The 27969-nt window shown below is 41.4% G+C and overlaps 1 protein-coding gene across 5 annotated transcripts in view; it reads right to left on the bottom strand.

Annotated features, from left to right (window-relative positions):
* The window catches only part of ralgapa1 (Ral GTPase activating protein catalytic subunit alpha 1), an 85940-nt gene that overhangs the window by 38116 nt on the left and 19855 nt on the right, over window positions 1–27969 (bottom strand). For 2 of the 5 annotated variants that reach the window (XM_061062843.1, XM_061062844.1), the window contains exons 18-38: window positions 22158–24002; window positions 18509–18633; window positions 18166–18400; window positions 17218–17409; window positions 16860–17030; window positions 16566–16759; window positions 16374–16472; window positions 14380–14535; window positions 14090–14218; window positions 13808–13933; window positions 12732–12790; window positions 11103–11211; window positions 8060–8170; window positions 7700–7768; window positions 7445–7582; window positions 6550–6733; window positions 5447–5565; window positions 5182–5301; window positions 3046–3691; window positions 1811–1926; window positions 1223–1347 (exon numbers count right to left, since the gene is read on the bottom strand). In XM_061062843.1, coding sequence (XP_060918826.1) covers window positions 1223–1347; window positions 1811–1926; window positions 3046–3691; window positions 5182–5301; window positions 5447–5565; window positions 6550–6733; window positions 7445–7582; window positions 7700–7768; window positions 8060–8170; window positions 11103–11211; window positions 12732–12790; window positions 13808–13933; window positions 14090–14218; window positions 14380–14535; window positions 16374–16472; window positions 16566–16759; window positions 16860–17030; window positions 17218–17409; window positions 18166–18400; window positions 18509–18633; window positions 22158–24002 — 5068 coding nt within the window. Of the gene's footprint in view, window positions 1–1222; window positions 1348–1810; window positions 1927–3012; window positions 3692–5181; window positions 5302–5446; window positions 5566–6549; window positions 6734–7444; window positions 7583–7699; window positions 7769–8059; window positions 8171–11102; window positions 11212–12731; window positions 12791–13807; window positions 13934–14089; window positions 14219–14379; window positions 14536–16373; window positions 16473–16565; window positions 16760–16859; window positions 17031–17217; window positions 17410–18165; window positions 18401–18508; window positions 18634–22157; window positions 24003–27969 lie in introns of all 5 variants that reach the window. The other 3 variants (XM_061062846.1, XM_061062845.1, XM_061062848.1) reach the window with 2 other exon arrangements.

Here is a 27969-nt window from a genome sequence, read left to right as displayed (position 1 = left end):
CAGCGGGGCGGAGGATGTGTGTGAGGAATAGGAGACATCGGAGGAGAAGTTTGGCGAGCTTTAGTTTAGTTAAAGATGTGGCCTGTATTTTCTCTGTTATTTAAAAATGTTGATAATATTGCTTGATTTTAATTTTGAATCATACTGTACATATTTTGACCTTTTGAAAAGTGCCGTAGCATATAACGATAAAGAGGCCTACGTTTATTATTGTTATCATTATTACAACAACAGGTGTTTAATTCAATGTGTTTTTAATATTGGGGAGCGATGAGAGCGAGAGCGAACACAGCGGGGCAGAGTGTGTGTGTGAGGAATAGAGAGGAGACATCGGAGGAGAAGTTTGGTGAGTTTTAGTTTAGCGGTAGTTTAGTTAAAAGTGTTGCCTGTATTTCCTCTGTTATTTAAAAATGTTAAAAACATGTTGATAATATTGTTTGATTGTTAATCGATTTTAATTTTGAATCATACTGTACATAGTTCGGCCTTGTGAAACACTTTGTTTTGAAAAGTGCTGTAGGCCTATACCGATAAATACGGTATGTTAATTATTATTATAATTATTAATACAACAGGTGTTTAATTGTGTTTTTAATATTGTTATTTTCAAATAAAATGAAGTTCTTTAAAAAAAGTTCTTTATAAAAACAAGATCTGGTCTGCAAATCTTTTTTTCTAAATGTGAGTGTTGAAAAACGGGGGTCGTCTTATAATCAGGGTCGTCTTATATTCGGACCAATACGGTAGTACAAACTTCAGGATCTACTCCAGTCATCTTTGAGACCGGCTGAATTTCTTGTTGCTCTATTCGGCATTCTACTGAGTTAAAGAGCTGACTTTGGCACCCAAAAAAACTAAAATAATAATAATATTTAAAAATCTAAATAGATTTTTTTCCCCACCTCTATTATTTACCATGACATGAATTTTTTTTTTTCATAAACATTAGAAGCTTGTTAGGTATTGTTGTTGAGGATGTAGGATGTACAAGATGTATTGTATCAAGTTGGAGAACGTTATGAATATTTAGAGTTTCAGACTCTAATAGTTGTAGTAGTTTAAGTAGTTCAGTTGCTGGAGCACTTCAATCTGGGCGACCAGCAAAGCCAGTTAAAGAAGTTTGTAAAAAGGACTGAACCTGTCTACAAAGTTTGGTTAACTGCTGAGCCCTAATAAAGTGTGTTTTTTTTTAGTAGAGGTACGTGTGTGTGGCCGGGCTCACCTCTTCTCCCAGGAGTTGAGTCCCAGTATGTTGATCAGTAGTCTGCAGTAGTAGAAGGCTGACTGTGGTGTCTGAGTCTCTGGTTCAGTCTGCTGCACCGCCCTCATGTTCAACTCCTCACCTCTCTGAAACATACCACAAATGACTTGCATGCATAAACTATAAAGGAGAAAAGAAACCAAATAACCTAGAAGGTACACAGGAAGTGGCTTACTGACAAACAAGGCAGAATTAGAGACCCAAAGTAAGGTGCATTAAAAGCTTTAGTGTACTTTTTGTTGTTGTCCGTAGGCAGACGGAAACATGATTATCAAACAAACAATAATAATGCCAAGGTGATTCGATTCTTAAAGAAGATGGTTTAACCTCGTTGACTTGCCTCGGACAGCAAATGGAGACGGAGCATATCGTCTCTCTGTTTTAAACATTATAACTGTGTGGAAGTGAAACTGTTAAAGTAAACTAGTGCGGCATCGTGACCCACACATGTCTGAGTATCCACTCCTTCAGGACATAATATTTCAACATGGACATTTCAAATATTGAAAGGTTTAACTCATTCTGATAAAAAGTAAGGAGAAGACGTACATGAAGGACAAACTCTCTTTCTGCTGCGCTCTGTTTCAGGATGGCGTTGATCACATCGTTTTCTTGCTTCTCTGAAACACACACTGGAGGAGGCGCTGGGATGTTGAGTGGCATCCCTACAGAGGCAAATCAGAAGAAAAAGTCAGACGCAAACAACCTCACTTTTTCAACAGTAAAACAGACATGTGGACCCTTGCTAAAACAGTCTCCACCTTTGATTTGATGCAGGTTCCTGTGCTCTTACAGAGCTAATTGGTCAGGTGTAAAGACGTGTCCTCATGACATAAGAAGCAAAGTTTTGCTCAGCTGATCTTGCGCACATGTCACTGCAGTATATTCAATAAGTTGTGTTCATTCACATTGGTCAAACAAACTCTCTGGATATTTACAAAAACCAAAGCTACCTTTTCTGTTTTTCACAACATAACTTGGACGTGCACACAGCTCAGTGATTGTCCCACATTATGTATGTACTGTTCAGATTAACTTCCGTGCCTCTTCAAGCTCCATGATGCCGTGCAAAATCACATTCAAAGACCTGTAAGCTACATCAGGCACTACAAGGTATCAAGATTCAACTGGACTTTTCTCATCCAGCTGCTGTTTGTCTGTCAATCTGTCTCCACTAAGAGGCAGCTTCACTGAATAGGTTTATACATCAACTGAACAGAATTCACTGTCATTATAAAGCAGATAAGGACAGATGATGAAATGACATCATGATGGGGAGCTGTAAAAAAAAAAAAAAAATGTAATTCAGGTTTTCACACAAACAAGCTTTTTGTATTCTTGTTTTAATGAATGGAGATGAGATTGAGAATTCCTGAAGAAATCTTAAAACATCAGAAAAATCCCTGATAAGCTTCAATAACAGCATTGTACAAATGGGAAAAATCAGCTGTTTGTCTTTTTTTTTTTGATGACCACACCTTCAGTCTGTCAAATGTTGATTGAAACCCTGAGGGCAGATGGATCATATTTTTTGTTTTCCAGAAAGTTGAATAATTGGATCTAGAAGGGATTGTTACCTTCACTTGTGTTCAGATATCCGTTTATAGATCACCACTGATGGGAGCTGGGATGTCAGTACTTTGGATTGTGATACGCCTGCTTTTGCTTTGCACAGGGACTATTTAACAAGCACACACTGAGATCATATTCTGCATGTTTATGTAGAATCTGTACATTCCCACCATACGTACTTGGCTCGTGAGGGCATGCATATGTCTGCGTACCTGCCCTCTGTAGACACTCGGGGCTGGAGTATCCCAGGTACTGCAGCATCTCATCCAGTGCATCGTCTCCATCCGCCAGCGAGTCCCACGCTGGCACCGCCTCCCGACACACCCGTTTAGCCAATGGGGGAGCTAGAATCTGTTGGAAGCCTGACTCTCCTTGCTCCTCCTCACCATCCATCCTATGCTCATTAAGCTCCTCCTCCTCCTCCTCCTGCTGCTGCTGCTCCCCCTCTTCCTCTTCACCTCCTCTTTCCTCTCCCTTCTCCTCCTCACTAACATTCCTTTCCTCCTCCTCTTCTTCTTCTTCATCCTCTACCCTTTCACTCTCCATCCCTGTTTCTCCATCCTCTGCCTCCCTCTCCTCTGACCCCTCCTCTTCGCTGTCCTCTCTCTTCACCTCTATTCTTTTCAGTCGACCTCCTGGAGGAGTACGTAAATTAATATTTGCACTGTGAGGCGATTGTGTGTGTGGGAAAAATGTGTGTGTCGGGCTGCCGGGGGAACATGGGGGAGGCCCGTAGAGGACAGCAGAGTCCCAGGAGTGCTTGCCGGCCACATCTCGGATGATGACGCGGACGCAGGCGGGAGCAGAAGACAATCCAGCGGTCATTCCGCCTCCTGGTACGCCGGACTCTGATCGGATCTGAGGAGAGAGAAACGCGAGGGACAAATCTAGTTAACAAAAGAATCTTTCAGATACAGAAATGATTCTACTCTGATGGTTATTTCATTAAGTGTGTTTCATTAGGTGTGGAAACCCTTCCTAACGTTGTTGGATAAAAACTTAAATCTGTGCTGCTATGTTATGTCTATATTATGTGCAAACTCTGCCTTATTTGGCATACTGACTGATGATTCTGACTGACTCCCACCCATATGTGTGTGTTTTTGTTTTTGTTTTGTGTTTTGTTTGTTTTCTACACAGGACCGTTTTTAAAAGAGGGGCAGTCTCTTTTTGAATTAGTTTTTGCTTTCAGTTTTGGACATCTAGATGTGTGCCCCTTGCCTCTCTTTTTGCTTTTCTTTCCATCATTTTTTGTAATACTGCTGGGTGTTCTTGTCTATCTTGTATGTCTGTATTGTAAAAAAAAAGCTATAAATAAAGTATTAAAAAAATAAAAAATACAGAAATGATTCTGAAAGTGTAGCATCTTTAGTTCAGCTACAGCTTCTCGTTTGCAGCCGTTAGAACTTCAAAAGGAAAATAACAAAGTTGACTTTCTCTTTCACTTAATCAGTACACTTCAAGGTAAACAAAGTTAAATTCAAATTTCAAAGCTGATGTTTTATCTTTACTTTGTCAACCCGAGCTAAAAAAACAAACATTGTTGACACAGTTCATAAAGTGATTAATACCATATATAACTTAGTGTTTAGAAAGAAGTTATTCTGGTTTTACATTTAAATACTGAGATGTAACAACAACGTTTTATACAATGCTCTAACAGATTTTTAGGAAATACAATTTTTTTGTAAAACCAGACTCTAAGGAAATCATTTCCAGAAATCATTTCCACACTTAGCAGAACTTTAATCACTAAATATATCTTCCTATGTCTTTCCCTTTACTGTCAAACCTTATTTTTGAGTGTTTTGTTTTAGTCATTTTTTGCCTTTGTTAGATAGAAAAGCTAAAAGCAGGACTGAGATTGAAAACAGCAAATGACTCATTTTCTAAGATCTAATGATGAAGATGATGACTCAGCATTATTACACTGGTCTCCACCTCTGTCAGCCGAGTTAAAGTATTTGTTTACCAAACCTCTGTGGGACTACAGATGGAAATGAGCTAGTTAGATAAATCTGGTAAAAAGCACATTTTCTCTTCTGAGAATGATGTTATGTTGTACATTTCCCCTGATTGGAATAAACTAATAAACTAACCAAAAATGAGCTTAAATATAATCAACATAAAAGCTTAAAGTACAACTATCCCATGTGCTGCGATGCTAAGCTAATAGCAATGAAAAAAGTAACTAGAGCCTTTTGGGTTTGAGCTCAGTCTGCATTAGTCATAACCACAAACAGAGATCATAGACTGTGCTTGAAGTGATGCAGTGTGTGCCTGACTTTGGTGCAGAAACACTGAAGTGTAACATTTGGTCTGGGCCCTTTGATTTCAGCTGAGGTTACCTGATACACTGAGAGCAGTGTGGATCCATTTAATACCAGAAACTGGAGGTTTGGTGAATGGAAAAGCTCCGGTCCAAGATCTGCACTCTCACAGAACGGGTTGTCTTGGTTTTCACACACCTAGAAAAAAAAAACATGGAACAACTCTTGATCTAGCAAAATGTGAAGATCTTCATAAAAGTATTTAAACTAGAAAAATAATTCAGCACCGTGTAAAGGGACTGGACTACTGCCATTATTACCCACAAATACTGATGAAAGGTACCTGGCTGGAAAGAGTAGCCGGCCCTCCGGACATTGGATAATGTCCCAGATGGTTGACCAAGTGTGTGATGACTGTTCTGGCTGCAATGGAAACAAGGCCCTGCTGGATACGGCTGCGCACTGAAGAGAGGCGGGGGAAACACAGACAGTCGTGCATATCATTACAAAGTATGAAGCCAAGAAAAACACATTTAGTTTACCAGAAAAGCTACACTTCAGGATTCTGTTTTTAAGATTCTGCTCAGACTGTTACACTCCATGTTACAAGAGAACTTCAGCTGTAGCAGTTCAAACTAGAAAGAAGTACAAACACACTTTCAGCTTGTACATAGTTTGCCCCATACCGAGAAGAAGCCAATGCCATCACACACTGTGCTGTGAGCAGATCCTGGCAAATCAACATCATTAAACACACACACTGTGATACACACACACACACACACACACACTTTCCATCAGGTCCTTATTGACAGGGCTGTGAGAAGAGTACAGATATTTATCGACAAAGACATTCTCAATGACTCCCTGAGCCTCAGGAGGGCTCAGGAGGAGACCGGGAACAAGGAAAGAAAACAAATGAACATTGAAGATTCATGGGGGGGGGGGGAGAGAAAACAACAGAAGTGCAAAGAAGATGAGCGGAAAAATAATGTTAGAAGAGTTATAAGACAACAGGAAGTGCAGCAGTAAAGCAGTGACAATATTAAAAAAAGAAAAAAGAGAAGCATGTTGAATGGTGGCGCTCCAGTCATTAGACCAGACGCTGTGTTCTGGTGCAGCACAGCAGGGGACAATGCACACTCTCCCACGGATGCAGACAGACACACACACAGCTTACTTTTCCAATCTTTGAGAGAATGGCAAAGGTTGGTGGATGTTTGTGCATGCTTTAGTCTCCACTTTACATGCATGGAAGACCTAAAGACTAGACTAGACTTTAGCAGTCCTGAGTGGGGTCATTTCAATTTCTGTCCATGAAAAAAATCCATGTACACATCTTTACACACTGAAAACATTGCCACATCTTGATACGCAGTGAACGGAACAAATTCTAAGACTTAATCGTTTCGTAGGATTGTCCCATCATGGTGTTGCATGAATTACCTTCAGTGACGGGCTGGAGTTTGTTGGAGCGTTCAGAGTCCGGGCTGTGCAGAGGTTCTGGTTCCCGGAGGCTCTCTAATGGCAGAAAGGGGTCGTAGTCTGGACTCAGCAGGTCCGACAGCTGCAGCGGGTAATACTTGGGACTGTTGAAAGACTGCGCTCCATACACACAGCCATGCAACACCTAGAGAGGAATGGAGAGAGATACTGTTTTACATTGTATGAGGTAGATTCCTAATTTATGCTCGGCTTTACTACACAGGTACATCGTTATGATCCAAACATGTGACTACAATCAATGTATTGTTCATATATTCTTACAGCTAATATGAAGAACTTTCGTTTTGTGTTGATTTTAGCAGAAGCTGGGGATAAAAGCGTTATGCCTGATGTCTCAGTGTCATCTTCATTTTGCAGGTGTGTTTGTTTTTGAAGTGAGTGAAAGAAAATATATTTTTTTATTTGATTATTTTTTATTTTCTCTACTCTCTAAATAGATCTAAATAAAAAATGTCCTTTGCGAGCATTGTACTGATTGACAAAATCTGCCAGGGGAAAATGCAAATGAATGCTCTTCCACTCTGGCTTGGGATCAAGGGATGTACTGCACTCAACCAGGAGGAAGCAGCAGCAAGGAATAAAATTTAAAAAAAAAAGGGTCGGATTTTCATAGTCATAATAAAGTGAGACATTTTTATAATCAGTTAGAAACTTCTCAAGTGATGATTAAGTAAATAATTAAACATTAAAGTAAGATTTCTGCTTGAAGTAGAAGCAACTTCTCTATGAATATTTATTATTCATGTCCACATTGAGCACCTTTCATAAATGCTTACACACATTCAGCTCAGTCTGAAAATGTTTATGCTGTTGTCACAACCACCACTATCCTTACCTTATAAATACAGCTGAGCAGAGTCTTGGTGGGCTGGTCCTTCTCTGGGGGGCTTCGTGTTTGAACAGGCTGAAGAAGAGCTTTAGGAGGAAGAGCCATCACCCAGTCCAACAGGCACAACAGAAGGGAGACCACCAGCTGCAACACAGACAGACGTACGCAGGTACAAAGTTTCTTTATTAGACACCTGAGCAGTATAGTAAGAATAATATGAGAGGAAATGTATGTGTGTGTGTGTGTGTGTGTGTGTGTTACCCTCTTGTCCAGCTCATGTGGAGAAGTCTCGGTGGTAGGCAGCAGGTATGTGATGGTGGCGATTAAAATCTAAAATAAAAAAAATAAAAAAATATGTGTTGAATCTGTTACTGTCAGAACAAAAAGCATCTCATTAAAAACAACACACAGCTACATTTCTTAGACTTCTTAAGTAAACCTATAAAAAGGGAAGAGGTGTATTTAGAGAGATTCCAGATATTCTAGAACCTCAGGAGTTCATCATATGACTGGAACGATCAGGATGTGCAGGCCACGCTAAATAAATCATAAATTAATCATCCAGCGTTTTAGAATTTTTTCCAATAATGACTTGTAATCGAATGGTTGTTTATTCCTCACCTCTACGATCTTCTTTGGAGTGTCGGGAGGGAATTTCTGAAGATGATCCACATGACTGATCAGGAGGTGAAGGATGTCCGACGCCACCAGTGCCACATTCTTATTGGGATACTGGGAGGTACAACACACAAACATAAGAGCATCCATGTTAATTCACAAGTTTGTTGGACACATTATGACTCTAATCAATATCATCAAAAACACACACAATGACATTACTGTGTTTGAACTCAAAATTGTGTTTTAATTTGTATTACTATTTTAAATATATGATAAATAATATAAATAGCAGGGCCCAACCGATATGGGATTTTTGGGGCCGATAACGATATCGATATTGGGGAGAGAAAAAAATCTGATACCGATATGTATCGGCCGATATCTTTTTTAGACCTATGTTTGATCTGAAGAGATTGGATTTAGATATACACATTTATTGCATTGATCCCATAAATGCAGTTATCAAACATGTGTGGAAAAGATAAACAGTATAACATAGACAAGATGGTCAGTCAACTGGAAAGTAACTGCGCATGTACGTGTATCAACACTTGAGTGATGATGCTTCTTGTAATCCATATAGCACCCTCTGCTGGTGAAAAATAACTGCTAGTGTAATTTAACAATATTCAAACGAAATGCTATTTGACTGGTAAATAAATCTAGTAATATCAGCGCATATCAGGGACAAAATTAGCCGGTACAGTTAGTCACTGGATATGCCAATATCGGCCGATATTATCGACTGGCTGATTAATCGGTCGGGCTCTACTAAAAAGGGAATAAATAGGTCAGACAGACTGAAATGAAAATCACCATTTCCAAATTAAAAAAGCATCCAGCAACTATGAGGGACAGACAGTGGGATGAGGAGGACAACGGGAAGAAGTGGCTCTGCATGGAAATAAGACAATCCCTCAAGCTTCCTTGAGTGTGTTTGGGTGTGCGTGTGTGTGTGTGTGTGTGTGAAAGAGAGAGAGAGATTGTGTGTGCATATCACAGTGCCAGTGTCTGCGGCTACTGGCTATTGGTATGAGGCAAGAGATGCAGAAGTGGACAAGCAGTGTGTGTGTGTGTGTGTGTGTGTGTGTGTTATATTAGGCGTGTGTGTGTGTGTGTGTGTGTGTGTGTGTGTGTGTGTGTATTTCTGACACAGCTTGCAGCATTCCCTTTGGATTAGTCTCCTATCTGAAGGAGGACCAAACATATTGACAGTCCAGGGTTTGCTCCCAGGAGTGAGTGAATGCAATTGTGTGTGTGTGTGTGTGTGTGTGTGTTGCTGTAATGTCTTAGCAGGCCATTGGCTGCCGATACACAAGCTAGGGATTCCAAGGTTGAAAAGGTATGTGTGTGTGTGTGTGTGTGTGTGTGTGTGTGTGTGTGAGAGTGTTTCTGTGTCCGTCTAGAGCCACTTGGCGATGGATGAGACAGAGAATGTTGGATAGTATTATTTGGATCAGCAGGCCTGAAACCTACAATTGTACTGAGGCAATTCCTCCCACACCAACACTCATCTTCTCCAACAATATTTTCCATCACACTTTGGCTCCCTTGCAGTTCCACCATGTTAAACACACCAACACCACCACCGACCGCCCAGTTTACAGGCAGTGTTTTGGTGTTTTTAAATGAAACAAGTCACCTCCTCCAAACATACTTAATCCCATGAAATGTCTCTGTAGTGTCTTCTGTTTTCAATGTTAATGCATTACAGATAAAAGATGCTTCTTTTTCATACTTCACAGCTATAACATCAAATTGTGAAAAAGGCTCTAAAGAAAATCAGTCCACTCAACCATTCAAAACCACAACATCCTGAGCCTCTCTTCTAACATGTGGCATTAAAACTCCATATAAAGGTTATAGGAGTGTGTCAAAATGGACAACACGTGGGATAAATAACACATTTCTTTAATAAGATTTTTGTGATTCACCAAATTAGAAAATCTTAATGCATGTCTCTTGGGAATACTATACCAATACTATATAGGACAGTTTTGAAAGGTCAAAACATTAAACAGGACAGTGCTGCTCAGCTCTGATAACGGACTGAAGGATAACCCTGAGTCACTGGGAATACTACACTTTGTTCACATTTTTCACTTTTAAAGTAGAGATGCACCAATCCACTTTTTTTCCAGTTCCGATCCGGTTCCTATAAATATGTTACCTCCCCCTCTTTGGGAGAATGGTTCATGTTAACGGTCCTGTTGTGATGTTGGCTAAATAACATGTGTGAACAATTTGATTGATTCTCAGCTGATGTGTCTGAATAATTCCATGAAGGACGGGCAATGTAAACCACCAGACACGCAAATAAGGAACTCATTGATTCATTCAGCATCCAAAATGTCTCCCAAATAGAAAAACAACAATGTTACCACTTTAAAAGCATGTTTATGTTTTTTTCTCTATTACAAAAATAATTGGGCAAACTAAGACATTATTATAACCATTTTGTTTTCTTCTTCTGCATTCTATTATTGTTTTGTATAACATTATAAAAAAAAGAAAGAATAATGATATAAGAAATGAACTATGTCTGGATAAATTAACAATGTTTGGATTGCGCAATAAACACAAAGTTGCAAAAAAAACAACAACCATGTTTATGTATTAAACTTGAATATTCATTTGATGTGTATTAATAAAAATGTATTACTAGTATAAGCATCAAGTTCTTTGCCCTGGGGTTATGGATGTGTCTTTCAAACAGACAGAAGGGAAACAGATGTTTAGGCAGCACAGTGTTGTGTAGATCAGTGTGACAGGCAGCCAATCAGCGGTCTGTCTGATACAGATTCATTGCTTTGGTCTGATCACATTGGACCACAGTCAGAGACAGCGAGTGGTTGAAGGTCAGTGGGGACAAAGTTTGAAAAGAAGTCAAAGGCCAAAGACTGCATGAGATCACTGGAGTGACCCACAGAGATTTATATTCCACTGACTCATTTTAAGTTTGTGTGTGTGAAGTTCAGTGGCTTGACTCTTCAAGCCCGATGTATTCCTTACTGGAGCTTTTTGATTAAAAACTGTGACTGACCTTCAGAGTAACACAGAGGACGTTGAGAGCGTCTTTAATCAGCGGATGTTGAGTCCCATGAACCAACTCCTCTGACATCCAGATCCCCAGACTGCACAGAGCCACACACCTGACAACACAGAGACGACACAGTGTGAGCATCACTTTACACATGATGATGATGCTGTACACATTTTTTTTTTCTTCAACAAAGATAGTTCTTCTGTTCATAGAGTTCAGTCAAGACACATCAATGGCTCACAATGAACAAGTGCATTCATAAATGCATTTAGCAACAGAAAACTGATTATTGATTTATTCATTGAATAAACGTTTGGCCAAGCAGTGAACACAAACAAGTGTAGCCAAGTGCTCTGCTGTTAAACTAGTGTGTTAATGTTTAAACATGGCGAGTAAATAAACAAATTAACTTTGAGATGAAACGTAACATGTAATGGGTATCCAAGTTACAGCTATGATTAAAATGTTTTTTTAATCTTTATGTCTAAATTGCTTGAAAAAAACTTATATAATAATAAATATATATAATGGGGTGGGATAAGGATTAACAATTTCTTGCTGTGAATGTTCATCTAACTGTGATGTTACAATATGTAAAATTGAAAATAAAGTTGTTAAAAAATAATAATTAAAAATAAAAAAAATCTATCTTTTAGATTTTTGATACCAGAGACTAGTTATACACATTTTAATTCACAGAAATGTCGGCTGATAAAGTGAACTTTGGATAGAGTCAGAAATCAGGGACAGAGTGTGGGGAATGACATGCGGGAAAGGAGCGACAGGTCGGATTTGAACATAGACCGCCCGCTTTGAGGACTATAGCCTCTGTACATAGGGCGTGCACCCTAACCACTAGGCCACCAGCTGAGCTGTGCATTGATTGTTCAATGCAAACAACATTCTGAAGGCTGGTTTCTTGAACCATTAACAATTTGTTTTGGTAAAAACCTAAATAACATCCTGGGTCCATAATGGTCTGATCATATTTTGTCTTTTTGTTGAGGCTCCTGAATAATAAAGTTGCACTAAATCCTCGTTTCCTGCAAGCGGTCCGGTTTCAGTTCGGTTCAGTAGGGTACACATTTATTGGCGTTTCCACCGTCAAAAGTTGGAAAGGGTACCAAAATAACTGATCCGTACTGTCCTACTTTTTTGGTACCCTTCTGTTGGGGTGCCAAGCGTACTGATCCAACCCTAAAGTTTGGAGCTAGACATACCGCAGTCCGTTGATTGGTCGACAGAATCTTCACTTACTATGCGATAGTGGTCATAAAGGACAAACACAAAGCGCACCACGTTTAAATATCCTGACTAGTGTCAGCGCATAGCACCGCCCCATGGACCACCTTGGAGATGCAGACCTTCCTAGGAATCATATGATTTTTGTTTACTGTCACATTCTTCTTCTTCTTTGTTGAATATACTGGCTGTCTACACTATGTCTGTGATTTAGTGATGTGTAAGGGTACGGTTGGCTGTGGAAAAATCAAGCAAGATCAGGGTTGACCATACCAAACTGTACTGAACCTGAGCGCTTGGTGTAAACAGGGCTTTAGATAGCAGATCAAAGGTCAGAGGTCAACATGAGCAGCCCCACACAGAATAACCTTCACAGACAGACCTTACCTCGCGGGAGCAGAGGGTTCCTCTCTGGCAGAGGTCAGGATGGTTTTGATAATGTGCTCCTGAAACACAAAGCAAACACAAGTAAAACTCTCAAACACTGTTTTGTTCAGACAATGAGAAAAGTGATTACTGGAACTTTTGAGGTGTGAGGTGTTAATATATGTCACTAAATATGGCCCAAAGGCACAGTGCAGACTTGTCTACACACACACACACTCACTGGTTCTGTTCCCTCCAGTCAGAGTTAATGACCGCTTACCGATTCAAAACAAGCCTCTGCCTCGTAAGGAACGAGTGAGCGGGCTGAGATGCTGCCACGCATGGCATTAGCAGGTTACAAGGCAACAACAACAATAACAACATTACTCCCATAGCTCTGGACTCTTACAAGAATGACTGATGAGACATTAACCTATTAGTTTACTTCTCAGACCCCCTGTGGGGCGGCACAAATGTGTGTTTCAAGTTCGGCCTGACATGAAAGGAGATAAAGTTTGTGTAAGAGTTTTCCCCTATGGTGGATGTCAGTGCTAAAAGGTAAATGGACTTGAGCTCATATAGCGCTTTTCTTTGGAAGTTGAAGTTTTCTAGTCTTCTGACTACTCAAAACACTTTTACACCACATGTCACACATACACATTCACACACTGATGGTAGAGGCTGCTGAGTAAAGAGTCCATCAGAAGTAACTAATCCCATTTTTACACATTCATACACCGCCGACAAAGCAGAGGGAGCAACTTGGGGTTAAGTGTCTTGCCGAAGGACATATGGGACATGTTGCTACAGGAGCTGGGGATCGAACCTTCCGGTTGAGAGACGACGACTCTACCAACTGAGCCACAGCCGCCCACAGCTGTTAGAAGTCCTCTGACATGTTTTAATACAGCAGGAGTAATGTTTCTCTGACAGAGAGGAGCGTTTATCAGCGCAATTAAACTCTTCAGTCACCTGTCTATTTAGAAACGTTGTAAGTGTATTCTTAGGAAAACGTTTTGTATCAGTTATTTTTTCTCTCCCTATTCTACTGTGTTTTACTGACTCGTCAGAGTCAGAGTACTTTTACTTCCACCTGCCTTGACATCGGGGAACTTGGTGAGCACCACGTCAGCTGTGGTGGGATGGAGGGCGGGAAGCTCCCCGTATAAGTTTGGAAAACACACCAAAGAACCCAGCAGGATCTGGGCCTCTACCCTCGGAGCCTTGAAAGGAAAAATGGGAGGGATGTAGACAAAAAGGAGAACGTGCAAATTTCAAATGAGAAAGAGAAGAAAATTACATATATACAGGATATATTTGTCAAGATAGATAGATGTGCACTAAACGACTGTGTGTTTCTGTTGTGTTGTTTTGTTTACGTTGAGCGAGGAGCAGACGGTGACTCTGGAAGCTGCAATGATGAAGTCCAGGATCAGCATCGTGGCTCCAGGTAGTCCAATACTGAAGAACCTGGGACTGCAGTGTTTTATGATTGTGTTCACAATGTCCTAAGGAAACCATACAGCTTATTAAAAAAGACACTCACTCCAAAACAGAGCAGTCACTGCTTTAATCTGAAGCAGGAGAATCATTTACTAACAGCAGAAGAAGTTCTACAGAGATAATAAGAGTATTGTAGTGCTTTATCTAATGTGTTATTTGTCATTACCTGGTCTTGGTGCATCAGTCCCTGGTGCATTATGTTGTAGAAGTGTGTGAGGAAGTCTGTGTTTGGGGAAACATCTTGTCTTCTCTTCATTATTCTGCAAATCAGCTTGTAGGCGTGAAGCTTCCCCTGCTTGTAACGCTCCGTCAGCTTGGTGGCCTGGAGGAGGACACACACACATCAAAATATTAGACCATAAATTGACATATGTACTCAAGTTTGAGGGCAATTCTAGTATATCAGAACCTGGGCCAATGTGTTTTAAACATCTTTTTGGGTTGGTTTTACCCATGGGTAGAAAAAGGTTTGTAATTGTCTGAGTAAGTTCATTGCTAAGGTCCAAACTTGTCAAACAAGCTGAAACATGGCTGACTGAAACTTTATCTTCAGCGTCAATGTTCCCATTTATGGAACTAAAAGTTATTTAATCCACTTCATGGCGAGTAGTTTATGAAAATGCAACACTAGACAACACTACCAAACGGATTGCTTCAGAAAAAGGTTTTTGTTAAGGTTGATCCCTTTTATATAAGGCTAGGCAATTAATCCGTTTCAATTTCAGATATGATTTTGTCTTCCCACCGTCATGAAAACAAAAGAATCCAGGTTGAACTGTTGTTGTGCCACATGCTGGGCTGCGCTAGCTTCGTCCACAGGTTTTTGTTAGGTGTGTTAAATGTTTCATGTTGTTATATTTTGGCCACAAACGTACATCACCACTAAGTCAAAAACATGGTTGATTTATTTAGACTTTATTATTTCACTTGTATTTCTTGTTTTTCAGAGTATGAGGAATGTTTAAGTTCAATAAATACAGTACATGTAATGCAGATGTTGTAAAATCAACAAGTAATTGTGTAAAATAATCATGATTTTAATATCAATCAGATTAATCATGATTATGATTTTTTCAAAAATCGAACAGCCCTACTTTTGTACTAGAAACATGTGTGAGCTACATCAGTCTCTTCAAAGTCAGCAGTCCCACACCATTAAAAGAGTCATTTGTCCTCAGACAGTAAGGGAGTCTGTGTTCTACTGCTGGATCAGTGGATTAGTGTTTTTGCTTTTATTGTTGCGTTTGATTCAAGCTGACCTTTAAAACACACCAAAGTCACACGACAGTACAGACAAAGTAACTGGATGGATGTTCTGCAAGGTGTAATTACATTTATGGTCAATGGAGTCTGGTGGCTGGAACCAACTTCTTTAGTTAAAGAAATACAAATATTTTTCTTTATACAAAGAGGCATATTCCTGGATGGATCATTTCAACAATCATATCAAACACTTTACAGAACAATCGGAGCCTGTCGGTTGCAAAAACAAGAACTCTTGAAGGATGTATTGTGTATCTGGAAGATTAATTAAACTGTTGCAATTCCTGAAAAGAAAGAAAGATAAATAGAAAATCTTTAAAATCTTAAGTCTTGTTTACTAGAGTGTATCAGAATGTAAAAATACTTGTTAACATACAGAGGCAGGTGTAAATGTGCAAAACAGTGATTGCAGTTATAAATGTGCAGTAACATTATACAGAGCTAAACATATGCAAATCCAGCGATTAGACGTCTTAAAGTGCAAATCCCAGTGTTTCACACAGAATGACGCGATGTGATTCTGCTCTCTTGGTTTTACTGTCTTATCTCTCTGCACTAGTCGAGAGGAAAGTTTTTTTATGTTGCACAGAGCCGTAAGGTCCCTGGTGTGCCTAAACTCTCTCGTGCACTCTCTCTCGTGCACTCTCTCTCTCTCTCTCTCCCCCCCCCTCTCTCTCGTGCAAGCAGCAATTTTATGAAAAAATTTAAATTAAATAAAAACAGGTTGTAAATATATTTGGTCGGCCCGCCCAGGTATCGCCTATGTGTGGGAAACACTGCAAATCCAGTGTGCAAAAATAGATGTAAAAAGAGATAAAGTGTCGACATTTGTGATCATGTATACTTAGATATCAATGTAATTTCAGCATCTAATAGAGATCTCTGAATCACACCTACCTTAAAGAGCCATGGAGTGAGAATTCTCAGGGGCGGGATCAGAACAGGAGGAGGAGGTGATGACTGATTGTCCAGAGAAATTCCCAAATTATCTCTAATCTGAAGAGAAAAAAAAGTGTAACTTTTTCGATAAAAAAAACAAACAAACAAAGACCGAGCATACTTTAGACAGGGTTAAATGTAAGTACTTACCTTGGCCAGGTTTTGCCACAGCTCACACAGATAGTCAAAGACCTGAGCATGGATCTCTGGGTCTTTGATGCTATTGACGTCCCCTAGGATACCAAGCATCCTTCGCCACATTACCGTGGCAACATCTGAGTGCCATCCGGTTAACGAGCCGCCCGCCATCACACTGCAGTCCTCGCTGGGGAACTCGCTTGTTTCTGAAATCAGTCAATGGATCAATCAATCAGTGACCTCTCATTTGTTCATGAAAGGGAGAACAGAAAAAGAAAATGTAGATGTAATGTGAGTTAGCATTACCCAGGTCATCTGGAGTCTGCAGGACCGAGTTGTGGAGCTTCTGGTCCAGCTGTAGGTGTGTGTGTGAGTGGGAGTGTGTGTGATCGGTGTGATCTGCTGTCAGCGTGGCAGGGGAGGGTGTCTGAGAGCGAGAACCCCCAAGAGAATGCATGGGAGAGGCACTCTCAGAACCTGGAGAAGAAAATAAAGCAAATGCAATGTGCTGGTTTATGGGATACAGGAGAAATCATTAACATTACATAGATGATCAGTATAAACGTTGTATTCAGGATATTGGTTTGGTAGAGATTCATTTGGACCCTATGGAGCTCTTCTGAAGTGATACAGATACAAAGAGGTCTTCATGTCATGTACATACCAGTGACAGTGACCGTGTGGCTGAGGCTGCTGGTCTCTGAGTCGAGGTGTAGTGTTGTCAAACTCGCTACTTCATGTTCGTCACAGGCTACGCCTCCTCCCAGGCTATCCTGGTCCAGCGAGCTGCCTCGACCTCCCCCGCCTCCTCCTGATCCAGCGCCTCCTGCACAGCCCTCTGAACTGAATGTAAAATCTGAGACATCATCAAAAAAAAATTGTTCAACATCAATGATTCCAAATTTGGGCAAATACAAAATTTAAAGGACTTAAGTTCATTTTAAGGTTTGATAAATGTCAGAAATATGTTTGTTTGTTTTTTGTTTAATTAAGAAGGAGCTAGAGGTTTCCCAGCCTCAAGGGGAAATTTTGACTTTTTCATCTGGGGAATGTTTTTTTTTTCATAGATATTTTTGAATAACTAATGTCTACAAAACCTTCTGTCAATGCTCCTGATTATCTATTTAACAAGCAGGGAAATCAAAGAACACTTGAGTTTCTTGTCTATCGATTCCTTGAATGATTCGATTGTTTGTATTGTTTATTTGACTTTGTGTTGTTGTTTTGTGCTGGACATTTGTTAATACTTTAAAACACTACACAAATGAAGTGGACGCAGCAGTAAATAAACAATTGTTTTGCTCTGGCAGCAAAGAAAGTTTTCGTCGATGGAATCAAGAAGGTTTAACATGTCACACCTACACATTCATACACATTCTCACACTGATGGCAGAGGTTGCTATGTAAGACCAACTTGGGGTTAAGTGTCTTGCCCTAGGACACATTGGACATGTGGCTGCAGGAACTGGGGATCGAACTCCTGACCTTCTGTATGAGACCCTACCAACTGAGCCACAGCCGCCCCAACTCAATAAATACTTGTCTCTGTATAAAAATTAGTCTCAGTTTGTAAACATCTGGGGAAAAAAACAGCTGCTTTCTTGTTCCTTACTATCAAACTTGCAGGTGGAGTACTGAAAGGCATTAAAGGAGTCTGATTGGCTGTCTGAGCTGATGACGTCAGAACCGCTGGCACTCGCTGGTGATGTCCATTCGGAGGGAACCCCCGGGTCATCGATTGGACGGGGATCATCTGAGGGTCTGGATCCAGGACTCTGGCCCACCTCCAGGAGCTCTGGTAGGTCCCTGGGAACCTCCAGACTTCCTGGGCTGCTGCCACGGCGACCCTGCGTATCAAAAAGATGCTAGATTTAACTTTCAGCTGCTTCAGATACTCTGACACTCAAAGAATAATGTTTAAATTGTGTTTCTGTGAACATGTGTGTCGTCCTCACTGCTGTCCCTTTGGCCCTCAGTCTCTCCTGGATAAACTCGTCCATGAGGTCAGAGAAGTTTGGGTTGCTGCTTCCCACGTCGCTGGAGACTGGACGGGCCTTCTGGACCACTTCCTCTTTATTGACTAGAGGCAGACAGAGAGGCAGATATAATATGACGACAATGAAAGACAGAACACACACACACACACACACACACACACACACACACACACACACACACACACACACACACACACACACACACACACACACACACACACACACACACACACACACACACACACACACACACACACACACACACACACACACACACACACACACACACACACACACACACACACACACACACACACACACACACACACACACACACACACACACACACACACACACACACACAGAAAGATTGAGGAAGATTCACAGATTCACACACCAGTCAGAAGGTGAGATGTTACACAGATAAACTTTATCCATTAAAGTAGATCATCCTTCCCACTAGTCTATCAGAGGTACTGTAACATAGTGTCTCTAATGTAGTCTGTAGTTTAACTGCAGCTTCTCTCAGTCCTGGTGTGTGTGTGTACTGCAGGACCCTGAAGTTAGCAAAAGACTGGTTGTTAAAAAAAGCCACAACACAACAGGCAAACCCACTAGATAAGCAATGCAGGAGTTAATTCACACCATGCAGAGAGAGTGAGGCAGTATCACCTTGTTAAGTCCAAACAGGCAGCATGTCAGAGGCTGATATTAGTGCAGTTATATAACTATAAGATGTGTTGCTGTTAGCCTGGGGAGCAATGACAGCGGTCAAGTGTGGGTCAGAAAGCTTCCTTCTGTCCCAGAGATAGGATTAAATATGCTGACTCATTCTTCTTTTTTTTTTAATCTTGAAGTTATAGCTGATAGAACTGACAGACTCTGGTAACGTCTACAGCTCAGTACCAGGGCTCAGGACAGATCGATGAAACAAGAAGGTCTACACTTTGCTGCCACCTAGCTGATAAAAATGTAAACTTGCTGCACATTTCCCTCACGAGGTTTGATTCTGGACACTTTGACTTATACAATGACCACTTACCACAAAACAAGACGGTCTGTGTTCAAACTGCTTTGTCCTGCATAACTCAGGGACAGACATCGTCTCTTCTGGATGTGGTCATGTTTGAACTTTTAAAACCACAGAATTCCACAAGAAAACCCCCAAAAACGTTTAAGTCATCTTATAAGAATCTCTGGTTGTGATCATACAGAGGGAACTGAAGTAAGCAGCAAACAAATTCTACTTAACACAGCCAGCCAGAAGATGACGTTTGTTTGGGTTAAATCAGCTGACATTATAATCTACAACAAATGACTGAGTAACTATTAGTGTGTTATGTATGGATGTTATATACCACAAACATAACATCATCTACAACTAAACTATGAATGTGTAATGATTATTTGCCATGCCAACATTGACAACACGTACAGAAGACATGTAAAACACAAAGGTTTGACCTCTAACATGGCTTCAACCTTCACAACTAGATGCACAAATCCTAGCACCAAATATGTCCATGTTATGTTACTCCATGTCTGTGTAACAGGACACCACCGTCTGTAATGTCGACTCCCAAAAGGACACTTACCACATAACTCATGAGTTTTTCACAACATAAGAAAGACATATCGCCCCTTTCTAATGTCTTTTAAGACCCAAAAATAATTTGCAATTGTAACATCTATGTTAATTAAAATGTAAAATGTCAGCCTTGTTTATTCACTGTGCTCAAGGAAATAAACATATTTGCAGTAGGAAGTATGTTTGTCTTTATATTTATATATATAAAAATATAAATAAATATATATTTCCCTGCCTAGCTTACAAAAGTTCAGACAAACTTAGCAATGTGCATTTGTGTATAGTATCAAAATTGGCCAAAAAATTGGTCATCTCAAAATAAAACCTAGGCAAAATTCTGTAAACAGAAAAAAATGCGTTCACCTTTTTCTACACTTTTCAATATATGAAAATGACTAAATACAATAGAAATAATAGTTAAGTAGGGACCATGAGAGTCTGTGCTCTTTAGAGGAATGCAATACTACACTCAGCACCTAGGCCCGGATCTAGGAGAGTGCAAAAGCATGCATTGCACCCTCATTTTAAATGTCTACACCCTGGATTGAATGGGAGCTTTTATAAAAGGTAATAATGGATTTCAAATGACAACAGTGACTCACACCGTGTTTACATGATCTGATGGTCATGACACGTGCACATGACCTTTCTGTTCACCGGGGGGGGGGGGGGGCACATGCGGGACCCATAACACCTACGCTATTTGTCATTCTTGTGATGGTCACTGTAGCTGCCCCCCCCCTTTAATCTCAGATACACCCTCAGTGCCTTTCAACACCTTTAGTAGCTGACCTGCTGCCCTTTCATTTAAGACTTGACTGAGAACTTTTTAAAGGTCAGTTACAGTCGTTAAACAGAAAGTTACAAAATATAATATCTAGCTTCCAGTCTGCATGAAAAATGTGACTGGAATTGTAAAGGTGCAGTTGCTGTTATTTATCATGTAGAAAAAGCTGGCAAACAACAGACCTGAATAATGGATAAAGAAAAGGATCAAACAGGGCGACTTCACATTGTCTCCACAAAGAGACAGATTCAGGCGATGAATCACTGCGCTCACTCACATCTGTGATCCTTGAGACAAAATAAATGAAACCCCGTCGTGCTGTCTGATAGCCTTGAGAATAAGAATGAATAGAAAAAAAAGGGGGCTGCTGATTGAAATGCACACTTCATCAATCATATTGTTAGATATTAGTGGTAGTGGACCGGGCAAATAACCATTTATGACTGTTTATCTGGAATGTTTACCATTTCTTATCCATTCAAACTTGTTGTTTCAGTAATATCAACACAGCCGTTTTTATATAAAGTCTAATTCTGCCTTCTAGTGGTCTGAGAATGAACTACAGCAATATTTTTACTGCTATATATAATTAAAGCTCTTTTAAAATGATTCACAAGTATTTGTTTTTGTCAATACAGCTCTGATTTGGAAGGCTTTCTGTGAGGTAAAATGTATTTCCATGTGCGTTCTATATAACTGTCATTTCCTCATTTTTTTTGTGCTTATCGGTTGCTTCCTCTGTGGCGGAAGAGGTGCTGGAGTCCAGGGAGGAGGCGAAGGAGGTACGAGGAGGCGGCATGCAACATCAAGGAGAGGGATGAGGAGGCGGAGAAGAGGGTAAGGGGGAGAGGAGGTTAAAATCCCAAAGCTCTTAGAAAAAAGAAGAGAGGAGGAGGAGGAGGAGGAGGGGAGAAGGCGGCTTCCCAGTTGAAGGTAAAGGTGAATAAGTATGGGAGGAGGAGGAGGGGGTCCTTGACAGGAGGCAGGCTGGAGGAGGGGGCTTCGTTCAAGAGAAAACACATCAACAGGGAGTTTGAATTTCAGTCCAGCAGCAAGATGATGAGTGTCAGCCAAAAAAAAAAAATCATTCCATCATAACAAACCAGTTAAAAACAGCCAAAAAGGAAAAGAGAGTTGCTGGTGTTTGTGTATTGGTGAGTATCTTTCTCTCCACAGTTGCTGTTGTATTCTTTTGTGTCCTCTGTGAGCACCTCGTTTGTTGCAATCCTCACCTGGCGGGGTCGTCTTTCGTCCAAAGTAGCCCAGGACGTGGGAGTAGAGGTCTCGTAGCGATGCGTCGCCCATGGCCGCCCGGCCCTGCCTCTGGGGCGAAGAGCCCTGGGATGAGCCCTGACCTCTGGGCCGGGGCTTTGAGGACAGGGCGTGAACCATGCTCTTATAGACGCCACCGAGGAGAGCCCCCTGGTGGTGTCTGGAGGAAGCGCTGCCGGGCTCCTGGGACCTGGAGCGAGACGCTCGAGATCGCAGGGCCGAACGTCCCAAACGGCCACGTACCCCTGACGACACGCCGGAGAAGCCCGAGCTGCTTGACGACGACTCTGAGTGAGTCTCGGGACCGGGGTTGGATCCCGTACTGGAACCAGGATGTTGCTTGTCCCAGTCCCCTTCAGTTCCAGCCCTGTTTTCAAGGCCTCCAGAAAGTGATGCGTTCCCTGCCACGCTGTTATCTACAACAGCCCCAGAAACCAGTTTCTCATGCGCCCCCCCTGCTCTATGGCTGAGCCCGGCTGCAGAGACAAACTTACCTGCAACACCTGTTCCTGCTTTGGCCCCTGACCCTGCACCGGCTCCAGCCCCTGCCCTGTCCCCTGCTGAATGGCTGTGTGTGTGGAAGTGACTGAGGCGGCGCAGCCGGGCTTTCCAGTGAGCCTCTTTACTCTCAAGGGGATTGTGAAACTGGACTGACTCAGTGGAGGGTCTGAAACTGACATGAACACCGCTCAAATGATGCCTCTTGGTGATTCTAGACACTTTGGCTTTAGTTGGGTCAGAAGTTTGGTTTGAGTCAGTGCTGGATTCTATGGGGTTCTGGTCTTGTCTAACTGAACTGGACCTCTCTTTTGGCTCGTTATCATTCTGTGTTTCTTCTCCTGTTTCTTTCCACACATCACTTTTCCCTTCCCATCCTGCTTCCCTTCCTGTGGCTCCTCCTCCCTTTTTCTCCCCGGTGTGTCTCTCTAAGCTAGCGCTCCCCTTAGAGTTGGGCGAGGGCCACTCACACTGCAGCTCCAGACACTCATAGATACTCCGCTGCTCTGCCTCGTTCTCTTCTGTCGAGTCCACACTGCTGTGCCTCACAGGTTTACTTACCTGTCTGTCCTCTCTCACCACCTGTCTCGCTTCTCCTACCTGCCCTGCGTATTCCATTTGCGTTCTTGCTACTCCCGTCTGCACAGACACCGGTACAGTTACAACACTGTTTTCTACTACTAAACCAGGAACGTCACCTTCTCCTCCCTCCTTCTTCTCACCTCCTTTTTGAGTGAGGTAGTCCCTAATGGAAGAGAACAAATCATCCTCCTCTGCCCCAGTTTCTCCTTCTTCTACATCAGTTTCCTTCTCAAATGGACAGGCGAATGCGGAATCCCAGTCGCTAACCCAATCAGAACCTGAACCTTGACTCCGAGAGCCAATCTGCTGCCAGAACTGGTCATAAACACTACCATCATCTTGCCCTTCTGAGGACGAGGAGATAACACCGTCAGAGGGGGTAAAAGGGGTGGGTAAGGGTACAGTGGGGGTGTGTGGGAGTGGTTGAGCGGCGTGGCTGTTGGCTGCAGGTAAGAAAGAAGTAGTGGAGTGGTGTTGGGGGGGATTTGGGATTGAAGTGGCATCCCCCTGGGGGTCTTCACCTTTGACCCGCTCAGCAATGAAAGGCTCCATGATGTCAGAGGCACTGCTGCTCCGAGCGAGGGAGGAGGGTGCCGGGGGGTCCAGGTCACAAGCCCCTACCTGGAAGACCTCGGAACAGGATGTGGGCGGAGCCTCGTCACTCTGGGAGGAGTGGCGCATCCGAGAGGTGCGGGATGTCAGTGTGATTGGTGGGTCCTCCAGGTCTGGTTATAGGAGGAAAGAGAGTGGGGTTAGTGGGGGTTTGTGAGAAAGGATACATGCACACATAAAGACAGACATGCAGACAAAACCCCAAAATATACAAACAAACAACAAAACAAGTGGGTTGAGTCATCTCTGAATAGATGAGAAGATCATGGTGCAACATAGAGTTAAAGAGGCCAGGAAGACATTTGGTATTAAACTGCAGGATCTGTCAGACAACGTTCATAACACCAGAGGCTTGAAACATAGAAAGTCCTCTTCGTCTTCAGCATAAAGTTATCATTTCATCAGCCCATCTATAAAGTACTGTTCTATTAGCACGTATTGTAGAAGTGTTACTTCACATTAGCTGTAAATTAAATGTGTAGTGCTGCCTAATCTCCCTACCTTTTCATTGCAGTTTGTCAACTAAGAGCAGATGACAGAGGTTATTTTCAGCCGTTAACCTCTTCAGAGTCAATTAGACATGAGAGGCGAAACTGTAAAAAACACTTCATTAAGAAAACTGTTTTTCATTACGATGGAGGATTAGGGCCACATTACTTTTTTTTTTTTATTTCGAGATTAAAGTCATAAATTTACGACTTTATTCTCGTAAATTTACAACTTTAATCTCGGAAAAAAAAATAATAATAATTTTAACGTGGCCCTAATCCTCCGTCGTATTTCACTGATTTACCACGGGAAGTAAAAACGTAATTTCTGCTTCAATGTTTTCGTTGCTTTGGATGTTACGCTTAAGTTATTAAGATGAACATAACATCTCTGTGGAGCAACCAAAAACCTAAGAAACTATCTTACTAGTTTTAACAGATGGTAAAGTGTGGACTATGTACCCAAAAGGTCCTCCTAGCTGGTGCAGAGGGCTGACAGACATGTCTAATAGGTTGAACTACTTTTATTCTCAGAACACCCAGCTGTTGAATTGTCATGATGATCCTGCTGATGATTATTCCTCATTGGACAGAGGACAGTATTAGTGACGGTTTAAATGACACCAGGTTTCATACTCAGTATATGAACACCACCATGCCCTGAGTCCTGAGTCCATATGTCTGTCTTAATGGGTTTCATATTTATACCTGACTGCCACACACATAACTCACAAATCAGACTAGCACTCGTGGTGTGTGGGACCGTTTGTCACAACACTGTCGACGACTAAAACATATTTTTGAACAAACACAAAATGAAAACCATCTCCTCCTTAAATATCTGCTGCTCCAACAATATTTACAGGTAAGTTTTGTTCTCATAACTGACTTGATGTTTTATAATGAGTACCCTAACTGCCCCAGTCAGCATTTTTTTGCATGGAATATGTTGTAAATAAATGGCAGGTTTAGAGGGAAAACACCTAAAGTAAACACGTAAATAAACAATAAGACACACTTAATGAATTTTTAAAATCACTCCATGAAGAGGATGTGATAACGTTAATTCCCAGTCGTTACCTACAGTAAAGAAAGGAAGTGTTGATTTAATTCTTTGCAGAGAAAAGAAGCATCTTTGAAACATCACACTATATCATTGATAGGAAATGAGACAGGCATAAAGACAAAGGGGAAATCTTTTTTTTTTTTCATCTGGAGAAATAGTGCAAGAAATAAGACATAACAGACGGACATGCACGTGTGACATCAGGCAGATAAGCAACAAATACATTTAAACAGGCAAGCAAGCAGGATAACAGGAAGAGGAAGAAGTGAAGAAAGAAACAGGATGATAAAGAGTATCTCTGTCTACTTTTAAAGGTCACATATTGTGCAAAATGAACTTTACCGTGGTTTTCAAACACTAACATGAGTTCCTACACTGTCAACAACCATTCCCCCAGAAATAAAGGGAAAACTCCATCCTCTCCGTCTTTTGCCTGCTCCACTTTTCAGAAAATGTGTGCTCAAACGGCTGTTTGAAGATTTTCTCTTTGTGACATCACAAAGTGAACCTCCCCCACCTAGGTGATTTTTTTGCCCACTGAGTCTGCCTTTCCACTTTAAACAATAAGGCATTGTGCAAGAAAGTCTGAGTCACCTAAGCCCTTCCAGAGTGGGGGCGTGGTCAAACACAGCTCATTTACATATTTAAAGGTACAGACACAGAAACAGCCTGTTCTGAGCAGGGCTGAAATAGAGGGGTTTATAGACATGATCAAATACAATGTGTCTGAAAAACTCCATGTGGGATGGGTCATGTAAACAACCAGACACGAATAATAAATATTCATTCATTCACTGTAACACCCACATTGTAGGCATGAAAAAAAACAGCATATCACATGCTTACAGTATATTAATATGTTCAATCATTACCCCTTTATCATAGGAAATATTATAATGACAGAATCTGATCAATAACCAACAGCCTTCAGTGTTTCCCCTAGGTTTACAGCGTTGGGGGGGTGGGGACAAGCCGACATATAATGGTAGGGGAAACACTGGCCTTTATAGACTCTATAGGGAATTTAGACAGGCAAGCCAGATGCTACCTTTAACCTTTATTCAGTTATTTCAAAATATGTTGTATGTTGTTGAAATGAAAGAAGACATTTCAGTGGGTGCTAGAAAATATTTTGATCATCCATTTATCAAATGTCAATGATCGCTGAAGACATGATTCCACGGTTTCAGGAGACAGATGCCTCTGATCCACAAACATTTCCTATAATCACATCGATCATCCTAGCTGCAGGTCAAACAGAAAATACATTCTGATGATCCACATGCAAACTGTTGCTTCAGTCATTACAAATGAGGTAATAGAAAAATCGGAAAAACAAAACACCGGGCATGAAGTTGCAGTTTCTGACAGTCGTACATAGAAGTAAGGTTTCCAGGCAGACAGGGACGCAGGCAGACAGGTAGTGCAAAGAGTGTGTACCTGCCAGCTGGTCGGCAAGGGGGGGTAGTAAAGGGTGGTGGTGGTGAAGAAGGACAGGAAGAGGTGGAGCCAGAGCAGGAGCACTCTTAGCACTGCGGATAAAGGCTGAGGACAGCAGAGAGTCCCCCGTAGAACAGCTACGCAGAGCTGAAGAAGTGGGAAGAATAGATAGGAGGAGATACAGAATAAAGGGGGGGGGGGGTATGAGACAGAAAAAGAAAAGCAAAGAAGGCACGGAGAGAAAGACACAGAAGGGGAAAAGAGGGTAAATATTGAGGTGACAGGTAAGGTGTGGAAGAGAGGGAGGATGGGGGAAACAGAAAAGTGGAGGGAATTAAATGAATGAGAAAAGTAAGGCCAGGGGGGAGCAGTTAAAAGTGTATGGAGGAGAAATGAGAAAAGGAATTGAGTGAAAATAAAAAAAATTGCAGGGTGAAGACAAAGCACAGGGAGATCATGTAGAGAAGAAAAATAAGTGAAAAGGTGACCGAAGGAGACAGAAGGAGACAGGGAAGGTGAAAGTGGGGAGTGAGACAGGGGTTAGCTCTGGAGGAAAGGCAGTGAGACAGTGAGAGGCAGGTGGCAGCTCCTCTGAAGGACCTACACAGGTGACCCACGGAGCTACATGCTAGTCAGTTAGCATTTAAACAAGGCAATCTCGTCTTCACGTTCGACCGGTTGAAAACAGTACACAAGAATGTGACAAATACCAATGCACATTTAAAATAATGTCTATAGGCGTGTGTTACCCTGCATATTTGTTGTGTCAAAAATACATTTTAAAAGCTACGCGTCGGCCCCCTCAAGTCACAACCGGAAAGCCTGAGAAAGTTTCTGTACATGACTCGTACACATACTTGACGTCGTATCATATATATTATTACACAGAAACATGGTTGAAGAAATTATTTTGTTAGAAGTCAAAAATTTGAAGTCATGTACTGAAAATCATTGTTTTGTCTGAAATGTTCAAATGCAAGGGTTTAACTGTTAGTTGGTTTCCTGGTTCAGTAAATCTTTTTGGACATAGAATACAACACATGTTTGCAGTGTCAATGTTTTCTTTCCCCATTACAATTTAAAAAT

This window comes from Labrus mixtus, chromosome 18, assembly GCF_963584025.1.
Source record: "Labrus mixtus chromosome 18, fLabMix1.1, whole genome shotgun sequence".
In the NCBI taxonomy this organism is placed as follows: Eukaryota; Metazoa; Chordata; class Actinopteri; order Labriformes; family Labridae; genus Labrus; species Labrus mixtus.
The sequence above is the reverse complement of the archived record's forward strand: the minus strand, read 5'-3'. Positions and strand labels throughout refer to the sequence as shown.